Raw genomic sequence first — 22,357 nt, forward strand, 5'->3', positions numbered from 1 at the left:
AACAGACAGAAAGGACAAAGAAAACCTTTATCTGCTTTTAAATAGCTGCTTTTGAACTGCAGAATATTATATTGCGAGATGGTAATGCAAAGTACTTCAAGATAACAAAGTTCCAATGTAAATACCATGATATAGACATCTGATAGTGCACTTATGTGGGTATTATGCTGTCCAAATCATTGCTACTGTAGCTCTTCTCCATCAGCAAGTGTCAGTGAGGTGTTGAACCACTGAGGATTAAGTCACCTCAAGTTAAGCCATGACGTACTGTGTTTTTCTCTACAACGTGCAACCTTGTACTTGTCTGAACTACAGGATCCTACTGAAATGCGTTCTGCAATTTGACAGTAGATGTTGTATTATTTAATTTTAAGCCATTTCCTTACAGAGTTTTGCAGAGTATTTGATTCTGTTCCTCACTCTTATTTTGGGGCAGAATTGCTGCAGGCTGGCAGTTTATCTCTGTTTTTGGGTCCTGCCGATGGGCTGCACTCCCACTCGCTGCTGTTGGATGAGGAGCGGGGTCGTCTTTTGTTGGGAGCCAAGGATCACATCTACCTTCTTGATCCTGACAACATGGCTAAAGCCCCCAGAAAGGTAAAGGTAAACAATGTGTAAATGACATACAGAGTGAGAAGAATGACATGAATGTGCAGGAAAACTAAACCAATAATGTAGTGAATTCAAACTCATGAATAAACTCATGCTCAGAGACACTTAACCTCAGTTATTCACTGTGAATGGTCCATTGTAGAGTGCACAGTCATTTAGCTTCATCTCATGACACTTATACCTGTCCTGCCATTAAGAAGGGTGACGTAAGGTATTTTCTTCCATTACCATGTTGCTGAAAGGCACTTAGGGATGTTTTGTTTTAGAGAAGCGCTTACTTCTCAGTCAACAGCAGTCTGAAGATGTCTGTCTGCTAAGGTCAGGGTCATCATGTTAGAGGGCACATGCACACACACACTCACAGACAATTGCACACATAAACATTTGCAGAGTATGCACACTCACCATTACACGTTTACACAAACACATGCATTTGGATGGATGCCATATGTTAAAGTTTGTAGATGTGAGTGTGTGTTTATGCAGCTGAAGTTGATCCATCAGTGGGAAGACTGTTTATTTGATCTTTATCTAGTTGTTTTAACTCAGAGTCTTGCTCAAAGTGTTGCCTTTCTGTTGCCTCTTGGGTCACTGATACTGATGTAAAGGAGATATGCACAGAAAGTGTAACTCTTTGAGCCTTTTGGGACCAACCTTGATAGTGAATATGATCCCCACATGCAGACTTGGTGTTTATGAGTTAGAGAAGAGGCATACCTGAGATTGGACTAATAGCCACTAAAACAGTGACAAACATATGCTCAGAAGAATTCCAGGTGTTGCAACCTCGATTCTTTGGGAAATAGTTGCTATGTTGTAAACTTTTTACCACAGTCTTCATACAAGCATGTGTGCTCACCCATTTCAAATTTAATGTTTCACAACCTGTTTAAGCCTTTACAGCGGCATGCTGTACTAAGTCAACACATCACATTGTAACACACTGTTTTTCTGCATGAATTCCTCGTTTATGAACAAGTTTTGGCGACAGCTCTCCTTGGTAGGGTTTAGAGGAGGTAACACGCTAAGCACATAAGCCTGTTATAACACATGTATGAACATGATTTGGGCACACTGAAGGAACACTGGATATGTGATCTCTCGTACCAGCACCTGGAAGTGTTAATCACTGTATAAACGGACATCAATCACTTAGACATCGATAGAACAGGCAAGTTGAATTTTATTTTCTTGTTCAACATTTAATTTATGCACTTTTCAATAAAAATAAAGAACAATAAAGTGCTGATTTTCTGTGCACTGTTTGTAAACAAACAGCTCTAACTCAACAACCAGTGGTATGATTCCGGTTGTTAACCTTTGTTGCACAGCATACCCCATTTCTCGCTCTGCTAACTCACACACACACACACAAACACACACACACACATACACAAAAACGTGTCTGGCTTCAAAGTGTCTCGTTGGTGATTCCAGAGTTAAGGGGTCTACTCTTGGTTCAAGCCTTATAAAGGCTCTAAAAACATTTCTGAAGACTTGGCCTGCTCTTATCATTAATATCAGGTTGTGGGGTCAAGAGTTTACACAGCAGTATCTTTTAACAAGATTCATAAAACCTTGTGCATTTCAATGTAAAGAAAAAATAATAAAAAATATACACTTTCTTCTCAGATTTAGTCCTTTCTGCCTGCAGCCTTGTAAACAGACTGTAACTTTTTGTGGCTTAAAAGGTGTACAAGGCTCTATAAATTAAACTAACAAAGACAAGATTATAAATAGATAATTCATATATATTAAAATCCTCTACTATTTGGAGGACTGGTTTAATCCTAAAATAAAATTTCAAATGTTGGCACATGAAATGTGAAACATTTACAATTTATTTTTCTGTTATTAGATCCACTGGCCTGCTCCAAGGGATAGAGTCGAAACATGCAAACTGGCCGGAAAAAATGCAAATGTAAGTCTTTCTGAAGAAAGTCACTTTACCCATAGTTTCTATTTAATCTGCATGCCACAAAAATTCACCATCCTTTTCAATCAGGTTTTCCATCATAGTTCATCCTTGCTTTATTTCTGTCCCTACTTGTCCCAGCTGGAATGTGCTAACTTTATCAGAGTCCTCCACAATTACAACCGAACACATGTCTATGCCTGTGGGACAGGAGCCTTTCACCCCATCTGTGCTTTCATTGAAATCACTGGCCACAGAGAGGTAAAATACATATGAATGAATATCAGCTAGATTAAAAAAAAAGTCTGTGGTTCATAAATAGGCCTAAATATTCAGAAATATAATCCTTCTTTTTATCCTCCAGGATGGTGTGTTCCAGCTGCTGTCTAACACAGTAGAATCTGGCAGGTTAAAATGTCCCTTTGATCCCTTGCAGCCATTCACCTCAGTCCTCACAGGTAAGACAACACTTTGTAGGTAAATTTGTTGGAATTTCAACATTGTTGGCAGCGCAGTACCAGCTTCTTGGGAAGAAATTATTTTCCCTTCTCTGTCATTTTGAGAACATTTTTTCTGGTTTTGGTTTTCTCTACCAAGCCCTCTGGTCTTAATACTTTTGGTCAATAATCAAAGAAGCTGAATTTCTCAGATAAAAACACAGTTTCTTTGCAGATTACTGTAGAAAGCAAATGCCTCTGCGTCATTTATTGCCAATTGAAGCCTTATTTTGGTCTGTGTTTTTGAGTTCACTGAATCTGAATCATTCTGAATTACCTTGCCTTTTGCCTAGTAACTGCTGAGATAGGCTCCAGCTCCCCCAAGACCCTGAATTGGAATAAGCAGTATAAAAAATGAATAGATGGATGGATGAATTCTGAATTTTATATACAGAACTAATAGCAATAATGGTGTGTGCTAATTTCTAATTGATACTTCACTGACATCTTTCCAGATCAGTACTTGTATGCGGGCACATCTTCAGACTTCCTGGGAAAAGATACAACATTCACACGCTCCCTAGGCCCTCCTCCTGACCAGCACTACATTCGCACAGACATCTCTGAAGACTACTGGATCAATGGTACACACATGCTTGCATATATCCACATTAACACGCTGAGTGCACTCAAAACTTGTTATAGCTTTTTCACAAAACTTCCAGCCTCTGCTGATACAAAGAGCCTCTCTGTGCCCTCAGGATGGTTATTGGCATTCCAGAGGGAAGGAAACAGTCCACTTATTCATTTAGCTGGAACTTTTATATGAATGCCATAGCCGAACAGGGGCCACACCTACCAGAGAATTTACAGTGCACCACAAAGTGTGCAGTCTTAGTCGCAATGTCACATGCATGCACTTACACACACGAGCGTGTGGTGTCATCAGTGAGGAAGGAGTCTTCTCTGCAAGCATCTTCAGTCTCGAGTGTTTTACAGCTGCTGATCTAAATCCTTACACATGGTCTTCACATTTCACAACCACACGGTCATGGATGTTTGGCGTAATTATGTCTCTCTCTGTCTCCCTGTCTCTTGGTGTGTGTAAACAGGGTGTGTTGGCACAGGGCAGGAAAAGAGAAAGAGCACGGCATCTCTCTCACTGTTTCTTTTCCTGTGAGCCTGTGGAACATCTTTCCACTGCTGCATGACTAACAATGACCTTCTGTCGAGGGCTGTGGTTTATTAAGCTGTTCCAGTTGGGGAATCACCTTCTGGTGTTTGGCTCGGCTTTTAGGGGTTGAGATAATGTTGATGTAATGTCACTGCAACTTTGAAGCTTTTGGACTCGTTCCCTCTTGAATCAGAACGCTGAACGCAATGCGTTCCTTCTGGTTTTCTTCTCATCTCTGCTATTTTCTTACATCATGTGCTGTGTTTGCTTCAATTGTTGCAACATACTGATCAAAGCCATAAAATAGAAATAATTTGTTTAATTTGTGTTGCAATTCACATTATTCCATGCAGTCTAAAGATAAAAACAATATTAGGAAATCAATTTGTGGTAAATACAATTAGAGAGGAAAATATACCATTAACTGCACATTGTATTTATGTTAATTCAATAGGTTTGAATTATAATATTTTGCAGACTAGGTTTTTTAATGCAAACATAGGGGGGATATGTTACGTTAAATTAGATTAAAGTGAATAGCTATCACATTTAATATCCCCCAGTTTATCCCTGTATTATGATAATTATGTTATTTGTAGTATTGTTTTCACTAGAGACCCCTGTGGTTATATTAGTGAAAAAAATATTATTGTATTGTCACAGTGTAATAAATCCTGGGATGAGATATTGCATAGCCATGAGTTATTAATCAAAAACTAAATGGAGGCCACAAGATACTGAATATATTGTTGGCTGTACTCACTGAGCAAGCTGTTTAGCATGGGGCTATATACATTTGGTTATAATTATTATTATTTATTTCTACCTAATTTTTATTTTAGTTTTAATTAAAAATTGTCCATACATTCAAACTGCTGTTTTCACACATTGGGAAGTACTACAAAAGGTATCATAACAATTTTTACACAATGAAAGGACAGAAACTGTAATAGGAGTAAATTAATAATTACATAACTGTATAGGGCAAATAATGAAGCAAAGTATAGTAAAATCAAATAAACAAAGAAAAAATATATAATAAGTTACTTATTCCATATGATATATATATATATATATATATATATATATTATCAGCCCACCTGTTGGAAGGTTTTTTCTCCAGCATTTGTATGGTTTTAGCCACAATCTCAGGTGACTGAAACCATTCATTTGATTTGATCTAATTTAGTTTTAATCTTGGAATTAAGTATCATAATAACTTCACTTTGGCTGCTACTGAACTTGTGCAGATTCTTTGCACTTTGCCACCCCTAATGAAGGCCAGTTCGGCATTTATCTTGCATCCTGTTTCTTAATCTAGCCCTGTCCAGCCAGTAAAAGTCAGACCGAAGTTCACTTGTTCTGTGACTTTATTACTTTCTTTTCCTCATCTTCCCCTATAATTGCTGAATCAGCCATGGTATGTGTTAAAAAAGGCCAGTGTTGGTGTATTGGTTGGTGATGTGCTGTGCTGCTGTAAAGCGAAACACAGCTTTCACTTGATGCCTCGGTCTTGAAAGAAAGTGTGGTTTCTCCACCTTGGCACACTGCTGGGTGACAACTGCTCCAGGAATGTGCATAACAAGTGTCAGTGTACCATTAAAAGTTGCTAGAAGCCCAGACTTTTAGGGTTGGAAGCTTGTTTAGTATTGCTTTTAAATGCAAACAATATAGATGTTGGACAATTGTTTTTTTTTTTTTTTTTTTTAAGATTGCTTGATATCGCAAACCGAGTTACCTTCCCATATCACAGAACCTCCTGAACACTCAAAAATATTTTTTCCACCAATCTCACCTATCTCTAAAACCTTTTTGGATAAAAAAGAAGTTAATATTGATTTGTTGTATTTAAACCTCACTGAAGTGAGAATTTCAAAGTGAGTATGCTCTTGAAACAGCCTTTAAAGGTTTGAATAATGATTTAAAATTTTTTTCTTTTTAATTCAGACTTTTAACTCTGCACCGACTCATGACTTCACTAGCTTATATGTGTAATTCCAATACAAATCTTTGAGCCAGGATTTTCAGATTCATTAAGGATCTCTGTGTCACACTTCTGTATCATATATATTATCAGGCAAGCTGAAAATCATGCAAATTCAATGTAGCTGCTTTAAACTAATTTAAATCGCCTGGCAGTCATTGCATTAGCCCATGAAGCAAACTGTAGGACAAACTGAAGATTTAGCTTTTACTTGGAGAAATGAAGCCATAATTAATCACAGCTCTCTGTTTAAACAGGAAAAGACAGTAAATATACACATGTTAAGTGAAGTGTTAATGCTACCACGAGACTGCTGTTCATGGTGAAGCCATTACTTACATTTTACAAACACTCCTTTCTCTTTTTTCTCTTTGTGTCTTCAGAGGCCAGGTTTATTTCTGCCCATCCAGTTGCTGACACGTACAATCCAGATGATGATAAGATATACTTTTTCTTCCGCGAGGTGTCGTGGGAGGGTAATGACAAGAGCATCCTCTCCCGAGTGGCTCGTGTGTGCAAGGTGAGATATTACATGAGAAATGTGTGTACAGTGTGCACAAAGGAATCAGGAGCAGGAAGAGGACCCATGTACATGTATACTTGCAGAGCCATGACTTCTGCAGTGATCTGATCAACTAAACATTCTTGTTATATTCTTGTTTCTGTACATCATATTATTACCATAATTTATCTCCTGAAAGGGTGAGCATGTGCTTGCTGTTAAAATGAGAAGAAATATTAGATTGTTATCACATAATTTGAATTGCACAAACATGTTTGCATTAAATAGGTTTAGTGTGTATGGTTTTGTTTGTTTTTTTTTTTACATGTTTTGTAATTACATATTGAAAGATTGCTTTACATCTTGAGAATTTTAGCCTCTATGGGACAAAAACTTCTAACTCATAATTCAAAAGTGCATTGGCTAGAAGCCAATTGGTAAACCTCAGATGCACACCTGAACTTAATTTGCAATTGTAATTTAATTCTATTTGACAACATGTCAAAAATAACTAAGCTTTTTTCTGTGTTCTTGCCTTGATTGTGTATGCAGTGCTCTTGTTTTGTTGTCAAGTTTATCTACTGTATGTTGTGACTGTGCTCTCACACTATCCTTCAAATTGGTTCAACTTGATCCTCCTTATTTATAGGTGTAAATGATGCTTTGTATAAAAATACAGTGTTTCTCCCAGATGTAAACAGCTTGGCTTTCTGCATGACATAATAATAATAATAATAATAATAATAATAATAATAATAACTTAAATTAAATCGAACAGTCATTTAATGCTCCACATGTCTTTAGTTTGCTGAATTCTCACCAGTTAAGATGGACACAGAAACATAACAAATGCATGATTGGTGACCCTCTGAATGCCACAGTTTGCCATTATTCACTTGAAATGAGATTAGCTGACACTGCAGTTTGCTATCAGCATTCAGAGATCTATTTCTAAATTCTTAGAGAAAAGCATTCAGCATGTTTATGACTTGGGTGTAAGCTGTAAGGCAGTCTGAGAGGAGATTCCTCTGCATTACAGACTTGTTTCTTCCTTTTTTACCATCTCTCTCTCTCTCTCTCTTTCTCTCTCGTGCACTTTGTGTTTTTTCTTCCCTTTCATTATCAATGAGTGTGTTTTTCTCTCTGTGTAAAAGGATTGAGGGCACTTAAGATCAATCCTCTTTGAAGATTGTCACCATGTGAAACATTGTCATTAAGTGTTTACATATTTTAGGGTATACTTTAACACAAGAATGTTTTTATGTGTGTTTAACCATAACAGCCTTTTCTATGCCACTTATATATCAGCTAAGTTTGACAAGGGGCTTCTCTTAGGTTTTTCAGGCATTATAAAGGGATCCACTTGAACACTCTTGACATAGCTCAGTTGAAGGTTAGAATTTTAAAAAAAGAAGCATTTCATATGCTAAGGTAAAGCCTCATTTGTCATGCAGAAACCTCACTTAATCTTAACTCCTGTTAAACATGCTGCACTTCCACTTGTTTCTCTTCTCCTTTTCTAATTTCCCCTCCTCTCTCTCTTTTTTTCCTTTTCAATTACTCCTGCATGCAGTTTCAACTAGAAGGTCTCCTTTGTGCTCGCTAAGCACGAGACATGTGGTTCACCTGTTTATTTTCCTAATTAGGAATTAATTAGTGTAAGGAACCTGAGTGGGGCTGAGACGCTGTGTGTTGTCTGTGTGCAAGTCCATTAGATATATTACATTTGAACTGTGGTTAACTACAATCTGTGTTTTATTCATTGTAACTGTCTCATGTTCATGTTGGACAGCTGCACTTTTCTAACTATGGTTTTCTTACTGATTTGTGCTTGTGTTGCAGAATGATGTGGGTGGGCTGAGGAGTCTGACAAATAAATGGACAACCTTCCTCAAAGCCAGGCTTGTATGCTCCATCCCTGGACCAGACGGTGTGGACACACACTTTAATGAACTCCGTAAGTAACTGTGAGATTAAAAGTGTTCTAAGACAATAAAATGACTTTTATCTTGTAATAGTGGCCTGAGGGCTCTTTGTTAAGGGGTTGAATTGCATTAGCATTGACAAAATGATAGTAGTAACCAGGCATAGAATGGAAGTACAGATAAATCTTTACTGTGCAGAAAAAATAATAAAGAACCTATACAATTCATCTCTTTCCCTTCTCCTGAAGAGGACACTTTTCTGCTCCCTACCAGAGATGACAAAAACCCCATAGTATATGCAGTCTTCACTACTTCCAGGTAAGTTTTCATCTGCCATCATCTACCTCACCTGTGGTCTACTCTCCCACCCTCCTAGGATTAACCTGGTTTGTTGCTTTTACTCCCCCACAGTTCCATTTTCCGTGGGTCTGCAGTCTGTGTGTATAGCATGGCAGACATAAGGGCTGCGTTTAATGGAGCCTATGCTCACAAGGAGGGGCCCGACCACAGATGGGTAGAATATGAGGGGAGAATACCATATCCTCGTCCTGGAACGGTATGTTGATTACCTCACTGAGGAGCTCTGACATAAAATTAAGAAAAAAGAAGAAAAAGCCCCATCTCTATGTACCTCCTAGCCACAGAGGAATTTGTTTTCAGAAACTATAAAAACATCCTTAATTTTATTCCACAGAAAATAATAAACATAACTTAATTGAAATGTGGTGGATTCATGGATGAAATGCTCTAGATGCTGGAGGGTATGCCATCATCAGCGCAGGCAGCCTTATTATATATGACATGTATGACTTGGCTTTCATGAAATTACTGGACAGGTTCATCAGATTCTCATTTAATTTGTTCAAGAAATGTAATCAGGAAAGAAAACGGATGCATAGAGGATGTATTGTATAAATTTCAAGTGCATAGCTGAGCCAGCTCTTAGTTTGAGTTATTGTGTTTGCAGAAAGGGGGAGCAGGAGTTGAACAGATGTTCCACACATGCTTTTCTTCTTGCAGTTAGTATGTTGACCACTAGAAGGAGACACACTCCAGTAAATGTCAGGAAGACCCACTTGATATTTGAAAAGCTAAATAGAAATGCAAGAAAAATAGGCATCAGTAAAGTTAAAGGTGTGAAACATTTCTGCTTTGTCCCCTAGTGTCCCAGCAGGACATATGATCCAAGGATAAAGACCACCAAAGACTTCCCAGATGAAGTCATCAGTTTCATTCGTTTCCATCCTCTGATGTACCGCTCTGTGTACCCGCTCACTGGTCGGCCTGTGTTTACACGTGTCCGAGTAGACTACACCCTGACTCACATTGTGGTGGACAGAGTTTTGGCAGATGATGGACATTATGAGGTTATGTTCCTGGGAACAGGTAAGACAGTGTTTTGCTCTCATTTGTTGCTTGAAATTTCAGTTTTGAACAGCAGAGAGCAGTAGATATACATTCAATAATATCCTCTAACAGACACATGCACATTTTAACCTGCACTGTAATGTAAAAAAAAGCATTGATGACGTACAGATTAAATATCCTCATCACTGGTCATACAGTAATTTACTTCTGTCTCTATTATAGATATTGGCTCAGTTCTAAAGGTAGTGAGCATCACCCAAGAGAACTGGTCAACAGAGGAAGTGGTTCTTGAGGAGCTTCAGGTTTTCCAGGTGTGGAACACAACATAAACACAAAACACACATGCAGATTTGTTTTTCTTTTTAACTGACATCTGCCTCATGAAACTGAAATATTTGTCACTCTTTTGTAATGGAAACTCTTAAAGGCTGCTTGATTTTATGAACTGTTAATCAACAAGTCCATCTGGGTTTGATTTTTTTTCTTTCTTTTTAATTTCCAAATGATGGTGGATTAATATATGTTTATTAAGGTACTAACACTGTTTTAACTTTTTTATAGGTTCCCACTCCCATCCGCCGTTTGGAGATTTCTTCTAAACAGGTTTGTCTGTGTTCTCCTCAATTTTCTAACACGTTATTTCAAGCCACATGCATTTAGACATGTGCACGACCTCAATATGACAGAAGACATACTGTTTTATTTGCTCCTTGTTCACGTGTGTATTCCAATTTCCTCCTTGTTTTTAGCTGTCCATATTTTCTCATTGGTCTTTCACCCTTCCACCTCATTAACTGAGGGTCACGAGTGTCAGCAGACACTTCAGCCTCAATCAAAGCCTCCATTAATCTCCAGCACTGTTGACCCTGTGAATGTGTCTGTGTGCCTGTTTCCTTGTGTTTAGAAGCAAGTCAGACCAGATCATCATGGTTAAATTTGAGAACATTCCTTAAAGTGTGAAATCCCTAATTACCATTGCCTTCTTACAGATGTTATTTTGATGTTTAGGTATTTTAGACAACAAATAAATACTTGATACATGTGTCCTTGACAATAAGTTACACTTCATTTAAGAACTGGAACTTTAAGAGAATATTTCAATATGTGAATGTCTAAGGAAGAAAAGACATCACAACAAAAATTATGCAGGGCAGTGTAAATGTGTATACTAAGCATCTTTGATGAGCTAAATTTTCCTGATGGATATCAAACTTGATTTGTTTGTTCAGCTCTTCTTACTCAATGCTGTATTTCACTATAGCAACAGCTCTATGTGGGATCGAGCGAAGGGCTAGCCCAGGTTTCACTCAGCAGATGTCACCTGTATGGTCAGGCTTGTGCTGAATGTTGTCTGGCTCGAGACCCCTACTGCGCATGGGATGGACACACATGCTCACGATACATCCCTGCATCTAAACGGTAGGGTGAATGATAAATGAGCTACTGTTTTTACCTTTTTTTTGTATTTTAATGGTTTACAAAGTTCTTAATAACCAGATTTATGTACAAACATGAAAAGTTCTAAGCTGAACACTCATATTGAAAACTACACACTCCACTACTTGGCCAACAGTGGCCGGCATGAAAGTTGTAGTCATCTTACTATAGTAAAATAGATAATGCAGTGGTTCTCAACATCTTTTCCTTAGGGAACCCCTTCATGCAAATACTTAAAAGCCGTGGACCCCCTGTCCCACCCCTTGCTGAAACTATACTTGGTTTTCAAAAGTGAGATTCTCACCATAAACACTGTATTCTGGCAGAGTCCTACCAAAGTTAGTTCAACAACATGTAGCCTTACTTGTTTTTTTCTTAAAATAGGGACAATATGTGGACAATAAAAACAAAAGCCCTGAATGTTCAAAGCATCTGGGACCCCCTGTGTTCTTTGGGGGACCCCCTTGATGGGTCCTGGACCCCAGGTTGGAAACCACTGGTGTAATGTAAAGCAATAAACCTTAATATAAGGATCAAAAAGCAAATAAAAGACAACATAAAAAGACAGTCATATTGATCCCTTTAGGCTTAGTTTTCCATGATGTGTCTGTGTGGCTCTTTAAAGTCGGGACTTTCGGGAATTCAGAGTTCTTGTTATATATTTTATGTTTTGGTTCATTTTACCTATTCTGCATTTTTCCATGCCAGCGGGCATTAGTTTTCTTTTTTATTTTTTTGAGGGAGCGATTAGAAATGCTGTTTTTACTTTACTTGATTAATGCAACTGTCGTTCCACACCTCCAGTGTAGTTCTGGAGGGGCAAAAGCTATATTACTGTTACTTTGTTTTTGGTTTCATGCTCATTTGCACGTATCTAAGCTGTAGAGAATCTATACCCTACGGGTGTAGGTCATACTGCCATATTATTTGCCAGTGGGGATGCTATTATTGTTTTGGCATTAGTGGAGGCCCTGGCTTTGGTCCCTGGGCTCTTTGAAAGCCGATCTTCAGTGAATGTGGGCTACAGATGTCCCATCACAGAGGACCAAGAGGAAGTGGAGGAAGAAATCAATATAAACTAATGGAGCCCAAGTGAGCAAAACCAAATGTGTAGCAAACAAACTTGTGTCCTTTAAACAAAGAAGAAAAGGGCATAATTAAGTTCCCTGGAATAAGCTATTTTTGTATACAGAATTCATTAATAGGATGACAAAAAACAGACAAATTAAGAGTTTTCCATTTAGATCATTACACTGTTTCTGGGAATAATAATCAAACAATTTGATGAAGCCATTTGGGAAAATATACACCATGGATCTGTGTGAGGTGAAACATACAATTAAATAGCTTTTTGCTTTACTGAATTATTAAACTAAAAATCAAACATTAGTTGACAACTATCAGCAATCACCATCATGTGTAATTAATTGCCAATAATAATCAACTAAATAACATTAAGATGTTTTAATGTCATTGTTTAATTATTTATTGAGTTACTATAAAAGAAATTTTACATAAATCTTACAGTTAAAAAAATATCCAAATTGTGCATTATACAGAGTTATATATATTAAAACAAAACAAAACATTGTTACCTCTACTTCGGATGCTTTTGGTCTATTTTAAACAACGTGCTCAACTAAAAATAAAAATTCTTCAAACATGACATAATGTAGACCCAAGTCTCCACTAATAGCTGAAACTGTCAGCAGTCAAACTTAAGTTTCATGACCATTTTACTATCTCATGGCAACAAGATCGGGCTTGTTTCACATCTTGGCTTCCCTTAGCGTGAGAACATTTGAGCACTTAGTGATCACTTAGTGATATTTTAAACTCTTAAACAACATCAATAACAACAAGTCTGACAAATCTTGGTGACAGATTGATGGCTTGATAACCAATTTTCTTGCTGTTGTGAAGTAAAAGTTGTAAAGCTGTCTTCATGATTACTTTGATCAGGTTATCATAAATTATCAGTATTGCACAACACACTTTATAAATTCCAATATGAATGCAATTTATCCATAATCCATGTGTGTCTGCGTTACAGGCGAGCCAGAAGACAAGACATCAAGCATGGAGATCCTGCTGTTCAGTGCTGGGATACACAAGACAGTATGTAAACTCTTCCTTTGTTAATACATTTTATTCTGTTTAGATCTTTAAAGGAAGATCTTTCTTTGATTTGCAGTCTGTGAATGCGTATCCAGCCAACAGACACGGTGCTGTTTAATGTGCATGAAAAACATTTCTAGTATGTATCATGCAATGAAGAGGAAGTGTCAGTCTGCAGCATAAAAATGATTCTGAACATACTTTGTACACAGATGTGAAAAGCAGGTGTATACAACTTTTACCCATCTCTGTGTCGTCCATCACATGTGGAAACTTGCATGATGCATGTCTATTAGAAAATGTGAAAAGATTCTCAGATGAATAACAATCTTCTTTTCTTCAGGTCTTGCTGGGGGACAAATGGAGGACAAGGTTCTCTTTGGAGTTCAGAAGAATTCCACCTTCCTCGAGTGTATCCCTAAATCTCAGCAGGCCCAGATTCGGTGGTACATACAAAGACCGGGATCTGAGCGCAAGGAGGAGGTCTGAATTCCTATTCATCCACACACATGTTCTTTCACACACAATGTTAACACTCCCTCTAGCATAATTCATTTTTGCTTCATCCAGGATTTAAATCTACTCTTGTCTCTCTGAAGAAAATAGTTTTTGCTTTTCTTGGGATGTACCAAAGACTTTGGTTTTTCTTTTTTTGTGTTTGTTTTTTGAAGGACAGTTCATAAAGCAAGAATGTTTTGGGGTAAAAGACAATTAGGCATTACATAAGGGCTTCAGTTTCCAAAAACATCTTACTTGACTTAAAACCTCACTGAAGCCTGATTCTTAACCCTTCAGCAATAAATCAAATCAATGCCTTTCTTGCTGAAGTTTAGGATTAGTCACGGTTTTGTAAAAAATTTGCAGCTTGTCTTTGAGGGAGGTGAGAAATGACCTACTGTAAACCTGACCAACCCAAAGGGATGGTGAAGGTGTAGCATCAATCTCACATAAAAGACGGCATGAAAAAGAACATGGAGATTGCATTTTCCCCAACATTAAATATGTAGAAAGTTTGGGATTTTAGAAAGTTTTTATTATTATTTATGTAATATTTCAGAATCATCTGAAAATGCACCTTTTTTATACTAAGAAAAAACAAACATGTAAAAAAAAAAAACAAAATCAGTCTACACTCAATTATCCACAATGCAGGAGAAAATAACAAAAAAACAAGTTGCTGCAATAAATGAAAATTTCATCTATTTCAAGTATTGAAAATGAATACAAAATATGAAAGCATTCACTAATATTACCAACATATGGACATACAGCAAATAGAAATAAGAGCAAAACGTCATTGACAACAATTATTTAAAAGTATAGAACAACTATTTAAAAGTATAGAAGTCAGAATTAAAAATCAGTCGTCTCTAAAGGACGCGTAAAGCTCTCTAAGTGTTAGACTATAAGTGTGTATGGTTGTTGTGTGCTTTGTCTTTGTGTTAGGACTGTGATGGACTGGTGACCTGTCTGAGGTGTGCATCTCACCACTTAATCACTAGGATAAGCTGCATCCCCTCTGTGACTGTGTAAATAGGATTAAGAGTGAAATACTGTGTGGAAAGAGAAAAATTTGAGGAACTTAAATCCTTAAAAAAAAGATAATAATAGTATTTTTTTAAACAGAAAATCAAAAAGGGAATTGGCACTAAAGTCTAGAATGTGACACTGACACTGAGTTGTTGCTGTGCATGGGCAGTAATGACTGCTGTACCTTCCATGATCTAGTGGATCTCAAGAAGGTTCTAATTAAACACACTTCCCTATTTCTTTACTGTGTTGTGTAGACGGTATGCAGAAAGTTCTGTCATGTTCCACAACTATGCAGCAATCAACTCTAAACAATCCTTTTCCAGGAGCTCCAAAGTTGTCAGCGGCACAGAGCCAGCTTTCTTCATCAGTTTGTTTTGTTTCTTTAAGTCACTGATTCTGATGCCACTACCCCAACAGATGGCTACAAAGCAGATTACACTTTCAGTAAGACACTTAAAGAAGATATGCAACATCTTGGTGGAGACAGTGAAGGATCTAAGATTCCCTAAGAAGTATTGTCCTTTTATGTAAACAGCCTTCATGTTTGCACTTCCAGTCTAGGCTGTTCGCCAGCTGACTTCCCAGGTATTTGTAGCTCCCAACCACTTTCATCAATTCTCCCAATATGGAAATATTATTGGAATCTGCAAATAATTGGCTTACGTGAAAAGTCTACAACATTCTCTTTTGCTTGTGTTAAAACTAATGTCATGTTAAAACTTAAATCACTATTTTTCATTTTATGTTTGTGTTAAAACTAACTTAGTCATAGAAAACTTGTGGCGAAAAGACACAGGGAAGAGTGATTCTGTTTGTAAAGTTAAGAAAGGGAGTTATTGATGACTTTTTTGAATGAAACCACAAAGCCATGCTTTCTCAGCTCTTCAGTGCCCTCCCCTCCCCTATCAAAACATTCAAAACCATCCTACACCCACTGGGAACAGCCCCCTAACTGCTCAGCCTACTCACTCCTCATCTGTGTCTCCATTTCTCACTCTTCTAATTCACTCCCACCATGGTCCCCTGTCCTCTCTATCGGGGGTGCATGTAAGCACTGACAGGTGCAGACGCCACTAAAGAGCCATGTGTTTCTTTACAGGCTCACACCACAGAGAGTCCTGTGTTTTTTGTCTGTGCATGCGCGGGTATGGCTGCGTGTTTCTTTATGTACCTCCTACAGCGGAAATCATAACAGAGGACTCCCTTGGGACAGCCATGTGTTTTGGGGTAATGAACACAATGGGGTGTTTTCTATGTTTGTATATCTAGGCGTGCAATCATATGTGACCTGTTGTACTGTAGATGAAGTGATGAAGGACTGAATGCAGGGGTTCTTCCACCCACAGGAGTGTTTTGTTATAAAAGTTGATGCTAAAGAAATGGAAGCAAAATGAAAAATAAAATATACAAAATGTGACTTATTGTTAGCAGGTTTGTAAGTTTTTGTGATTGGAAAGTTTCCACAATGTTTGATTTATTATAACATTCGTGTGAATCAACTTTTAGGTGAACACACTTTAATCTTGCAGCTTTCCCTGCCAACAAATAGGTAGGGAGGGCCACCATCTGGGTTTACTGGCAGCAAATCCAGAGGCTAAAACATATGAAAATATGAAAGAAACACTTTGTAAACCTCTACAGGTGTTGGGTCGTATGGCTTGTATGAGCTTCCTGTACTGTAGGATATGAGCATGTTTGTCTAAGTCCTGATATGTTTGAGATATTCAAAGAGCAGTCTTTTTATTAATTTTATTTTACTTTGTTGGCTAAAGATTTCTTCTTATCTAAAGACATGGCTTTAATGGATGATCCTTTTGTTGTTTTCTTTACGTAGCTCAACAGTAGTTATTGTTTTTTTCTTCTAACACTTGCAAATACAGATGTGGTGTCCAGGCAAAAATGGAAGAACTTTTAATTCTACATTGCATAAATAAGACTTTTTTTTCATTTTTTGAAAATCTGTGTAAAACCAGAATCTGCATTTTAGTTTTGTAGCAACATGTTCTTGTTTTTCAGTCAATTCCCACAGCTGAGCAGCAGGTGATCTTTTAACTGTGAGGCTCATTTGACTCTTTCACTCTCTTTGCTTTTTCCTCCCACTCTGTTTCCTCCTGTCTGTCATTCCTTTCTTTCCCCTGTCCTGAAACCTCCCTCATCTGTCTCACCCTGATCTCTCCTCACTTCCTGCCTTAATGCTCCACAGTTTGTCCACTTTGTTTCCTCACACCTTTTATGTTATCTCCACAATTTCCCATAGTTTTTTTTCCCTGCTGTGTTTTTGGATTTTGATGAAGGCATCCTCAGCCAACTGTTCATAGCACCTGCAGTCCAGTCTAAAAATCCTTATGCACCCCCATACGCTCTTATCCGGCAGTAAAAGTAAGCTATTAAATCTGATAGCTCAAAAAATGTAGCTGTCTTTCTTACATGTATGTGCGTGTGTGAGTGTACACTCACCTCCTGGAGCCTGGAATGTCGTCCCTTTAGAAAATTACTAATAAGAAAAGCATGGATGATGTTAAATGTCATGCACTGTGTTCATTAGAGCTAAACATAATCTTCTGAAAAGCATGGGAAAGATCTTAATCTGATACTTGAGGCACACCTAAACTTTAAATACATTTGTGCTGCATTGGTCCCTTTAACTAATAAAAGCTGGAAATATTTTGGTTGCTCCTCATGTATGCAGACAATCATATAAATGTGCATCTGACTGTGCCTTAAAATAGAAAAAAAATTACAAACAAAAAAAAAACAAACAAAAAAAACATTCCAATACTTTTAAATACTGCATTACCATCCCTTGCAGATGGATGCTGGCTTAATCACACACCCAGATACTCACATGCCAAATGCACACACATGCACACAAATAAAGACACCATCTGGATAAATTTAAATATCTGGCATTGCTGTGTAGTCACAGATGCTTCTATGTTGGTTTGCAGAGGGGGGCTTAAATAGCTCACAAATAGGCACATAAATACTAATTGAAGGATTTTCACATAGACAGAGACTGTGAAGTGTTTATGTGCTTTGTGTGTATTCTATATTTTTATGAAGCCAATTATGTCAGGAAAGAATAATATGTTAGGACATGAAGTTACAGGTCAACATTCAAACAGGTTGAAGCTTTTAGGCCTGTGTCTGCTTGAATGATACATCATCAGTGTCAGACCCAGACACCACTGCAGAGCTACAGGCACATTAGCAAACGTGCACATGCACGTGTGTAAGGAAAAGGGAAAACAAAGCCATAATGCACACATGGAAAAATCCATAGTAATATTCTGGCTTTCTTATCCACTACACCTTGAGAGGGTCATAGCAGGGCGTTGGCTTTGGGAGTTATGCTTTTGAAGAAGCCACATGTGCTGGACACACACACAAACACACACACACACACATTATAATGCCCTTCTCAACACAGCTGTGTTGTTTTATGCCCTGGCAGCAGCTACAGCACCTGATGAATCACTGTGGATGCTAAAGGCAAAGAGTACCGTAAACATTAGCGTGCTACTTACTCTTACATCTTAACGACAAGCACATACGTTCTCCAAATGCTCAGTATGCATCTGAAGATCTCTCCACACCACTTACCACTTGACCTCTGACTACCCCTCTCCTCCACCACCACACATTGTGGGTAATTCTCACCACACCCAACTCAGTATGTTTCCTGTTTCAGAGAACACTACCTTGTTAAGCACACCTTGGATATAAATCTTGTGTGAAAATGTGTGTGTGAACAAGGTGGGAGGTTGGTCAGGCTGGTGTCATGTTCAAGTTTAGACTGATTCATTGTTTGAGGGAAGTAGGACAGCTAACATCTTTTGTACTTCTGCAGTTTTTTTTTCTATGGTAGAATCTAACTAAGTATTTATTTGGGTAGTTTAGCTTACTTGGAAGTATTTGTGTTTCAGTTTTTTACTGTTGCCACCTTCTACTTGTAGTACACACCTTTTCACACAGAAATATCCTTTACTTCATTTGTCATGCAGCTTTATCTAGTAGTTAATTTACAAATGACCATTTTTCATATAGAACATAAACAACTTGTAAAACGTTTTCATTGTAAAACTATTCAACATTTTACACAAGAAGAGTTGCAATAGTTGATTTGTGCAGTAGTTAAGTAACAAAAAATTCTAATTACATTGTTTTTAGTTTGAGTATTGGGACTTTACAGTTCTATTTTTACTTATATGATCAGTAGAATAGTCCATAATGGAAATAGATAGAAAACATATGTAATCTCGTCATCTTGCTCTTTGTGACGTACCTCCTATATCTTTCTGTTTACCTCTCAGGTCAGAATAGATGACCGTGTTGTCCACACAGACCGAGGACTCCTGATCCGCTCCCTCCACGCCTCTGATGCTGGTGTCTATGTTTGTGTAGCTCAGGAGCACACACACTTTTCCTACACTCTCCTCCGTCTCACGCTACAACTCGTCACACAACTCGACAGAAAGCCCAAGCATGCTGATGATGCGGCAGTGGAGCCGCACCACGGAGCAGACTCTCGTCAGCGTTATAAAGACTACCTCAGAGTCATGAGCTCTCCCTTTCACTCCCTGGAAGAGTATTGTGATTCTCTGTGGCTGGATAAGAGGTCATCAAGAGTGCGAGGACGAGGCTTGGGAATTGGAAAATGGAAACACATTCATGAAATAAAAAAAAGCAGGAACAGGAGAAACAACAGGGAGAGGGAGGAAGAAAGAGACAGAAAGGAGCGAGGGAGTAGTAAGAGAGGAGGTCCAACACATTAAGATTAGTGTATATTGTTCATAAAAGATGAAAATGATGGGACACAGAACTGTAAAATTTCACTGTCTGATATGCAACTGAAGTTTAACTAACGCCATCACAGACTTGCAATGAAATAACAGTTCAAGCTCTAGCGCACACATGCTAAGCAACTGGATGTAGTACTGTATCTTCTTTACCTGCAAACCAGGTTATAAGAACATGGAACACGTTGTTTTAGAGAAAAAAAAATACATCTTCATGTATTTTTTTCTGAATATCTGCTCTTATTTCTACAAAACTTTTTAAAAATTAAAATGCGTCTGTTTTGGATATGTCTAAAAATTATTCATTGCCATGATTGCCATCATTTTACCCAACATTACAGATAAAACTCCTACTAAAGAGAAGGTTTGATAATATCAGAAGGTTTGATAGGGCTGGTGGAAATATAAATAAAAAAATAAAGCTTGCTCCTGGTAATGACATTGCATTCATGTTGAATGATTGTAAATATTAATATAACATGTACAGGGGGTACAGCATGCTCATTCTTTTTGTCTTACTATTGATCTGTATACAGTATCTATAATAATCATACTGTATTTTGTTTGGCTGACAGAATAACATATTTTTGTACAACGCCTGCCCTCCTGTCTATTGTAGTTTGAATAGATTTTTTCACTTCTCACTGTTTTTAAAAGTTATTTAAATACATTTGTCTTAAACACCTCTGTTTCCTGAATTGATTACTTACTGACGTTGTGCAGAGAAAAAAAAATAATTTGTGGTATATTCAGTTTCAGGCAGTTTCAAGCATACAGTGGTCATGTTGGATGAGATAGTTCAGCTGAGCTTCTCCTGATATAGTAACACAGGTCCCTGTGCACTGTATGCAGATGTCAGAATGATTCAGGACCAGCTGCTGTTGTTTAGTGTGTGTGTGTGTGTGTGTGTGTGTGCACGAGAAAGAAAGTAAGACAGCGGAAATGGGCAACTTTAGGAGAAATCTTGCAAAACATTAAAGCATGTGATCAAAGCTAAGTAGGTTTTAGGTTTAATGAAATTAAAGCTGAGAAAGCAATAACATCAGTGTAGCTAACATGAAAACCCGATTATGCAACCCAATGCAGCCTGACCTAAACTATGTATTATGACTCACATTTTAATGTAGATTGTGTCTTACAGAGTAAAAATTCAGCATATACATCTGACTATAATGTGACAAGGACCCTTTTTATGAAAAACATGACCACAATCACTTGAGACTGCTTAAATGAGTATATGACAGAGCAAAATATGTGTCACATAAATCAATATGTCCCTTGCCTCCATTACAATAATGTTTTACTCTTTTCCTCCATGATGGGCGTTTATTTCACCCAAATGTTGCAGAAACCCCTCTTTTGTGCTCAACTGCTCTTTGAATGAGTATGTTACCATGAGCAGCATACAAGTCTTGTGTTTCTCCACATAGAAAATTCTTATTTGTTATAACAAAGATGATAAATATTTCAAACGCTTCCACTTTGTCTATAGTTTATTTATCAGTCTACTGTAAAGAACAAAACACATCTTCTCAAAAAGGAAACAGAGAGGGGACCCCGGGAAAGCAGCATAACAAGCAGCAATAGAGCACCTCTTAAATGCTTAAAAACTATACTCATTGCTTATTTATACCATAATGTAAAGGTATATATTTGTTACAGAAGAGCTACACATTTATATGTCATATAAGCGATAAGATTAAATTAGGAATATTTGGAAAAACATCAGTGCTGCCTACTTAACTTTTGTTAATACAACTCATTCATCTGCTGTAAACAGTAGCTCGCTGCGAACAGAGGGCAATAAAGAAGTCTGGGAGTATCATAGCTATTACTGTTCAGTAATATAAAGTTTAAGGGACCTATTAGCAGCAATATAATAAGGAAGGAGAAATTATTTTTATACTGTTGCTGTTAATACTGTTGATGGTGAACAGTATCAACTCATAATTTGTTACAAACTACTCATCAGAAAGGTTTTTATTGCATTGGAGGAACATGAAAGGGCTTTTGTCAGATGCTATCTTCCCCGGGAAGAGTTTCAGTATGTTATTTGTGAGACATTTGCTCATCATACTAGTTAACACAAATAATTTGACCTTTAGATTTAGCTGGAGAAGAACCAACGAGTGAAAGTGACTTGCTGCGATAGGCAAGCAGACAGAAGCAGCAGGGGTTCAACAAGGAAGCTGAATTCATGGGAAAAAAAACATGGTTTTTAGAAGAAAGTGGTTAATTTGATTTGATTGGTGCAATGAGCAAGCAAGGCCGCTTAAGAACCCCTGTAGAGGAGCTTTGGAGTAATCTCACTAGATTCAAACTAGACAAAAGGCACATGCAAACAACATAGTTCTTTTCAGCTATCTCTATTTGTAGAAAACTTGCTTGTGTCAGTCCATTGAATCAAATGGTTTTGTGCATGGGAGTAGAGTCTTTATAGAAGAAACAATCTATAAATGGCTAACCTTTGTAGTTGTGATTTAATGTACTGTGTAATTTTTTTTTCATCAGAGAGTACGTAATATCATCCTCCTTTTATGGGAAATTGTAGTG

The 22,357-nt window shown here is 37.6% G+C and overlaps 1 protein-coding gene across 1 annotated transcript in view; it reads left to right on the forward strand.

Moving 5' to 3' along the window:
* Positions 1–22,357, forward strand: part of sema3d (sema domain, immunoglobulin domain (Ig), short basic domain, secreted, (semaphorin) 3D) — a 32,792-nt gene extending 10,435 nt beyond the window's left edge. Inside the window, exons 3-18 of the mRNA XM_041998083.1 lie at positions 437–597; positions 2,471–2,533; positions 2,669–2,788; positions 2,892–2,985; positions 3,480–3,608; positions 6,506–6,642; positions 8,467–8,581; positions 8,798–8,867; positions 8,961–9,105; positions 9,713–9,935; positions 10,140–10,228; positions 10,479–10,520; positions 11,179–11,336; positions 13,408–13,472; positions 13,816–13,955; positions 19,319–22,357. Of these exons, the coding sequence (XP_041854017.1) occupies positions 437–597; positions 2,471–2,533; positions 2,669–2,788; positions 2,892–2,985; positions 3,480–3,608; positions 6,506–6,642; positions 8,467–8,581; positions 8,798–8,867; positions 8,961–9,105; positions 9,713–9,935; positions 10,140–10,228; positions 10,479–10,520; positions 11,179–11,336; positions 13,408–13,472; positions 13,816–13,955; positions 19,319–19,780 (2,213 nt within the window). The 3' untranslated portion in view covers positions 19,781–22,357. The remainder of the gene's footprint in view (positions 1–436; positions 598–2,470; positions 2,534–2,668; positions 2,789–2,891; positions 2,986–3,479; positions 3,609–6,505; positions 6,643–8,466; positions 8,582–8,797; positions 8,868–8,960; positions 9,106–9,712; positions 9,936–10,139; positions 10,229–10,478; positions 10,521–11,178; positions 11,337–13,407; positions 13,473–13,815; positions 13,956–19,318) is intronic.

Source organism: Melanotaenia boesemani, chromosome 10, assembly GCF_017639745.1.
Source record: "Melanotaenia boesemani isolate fMelBoe1 chromosome 10, fMelBoe1.pri, whole genome shotgun sequence".
NCBI lineage: Eukaryota > Metazoa > Chordata > Actinopteri > Atheriniformes > Melanotaeniidae > Melanotaenia > Melanotaenia boesemani.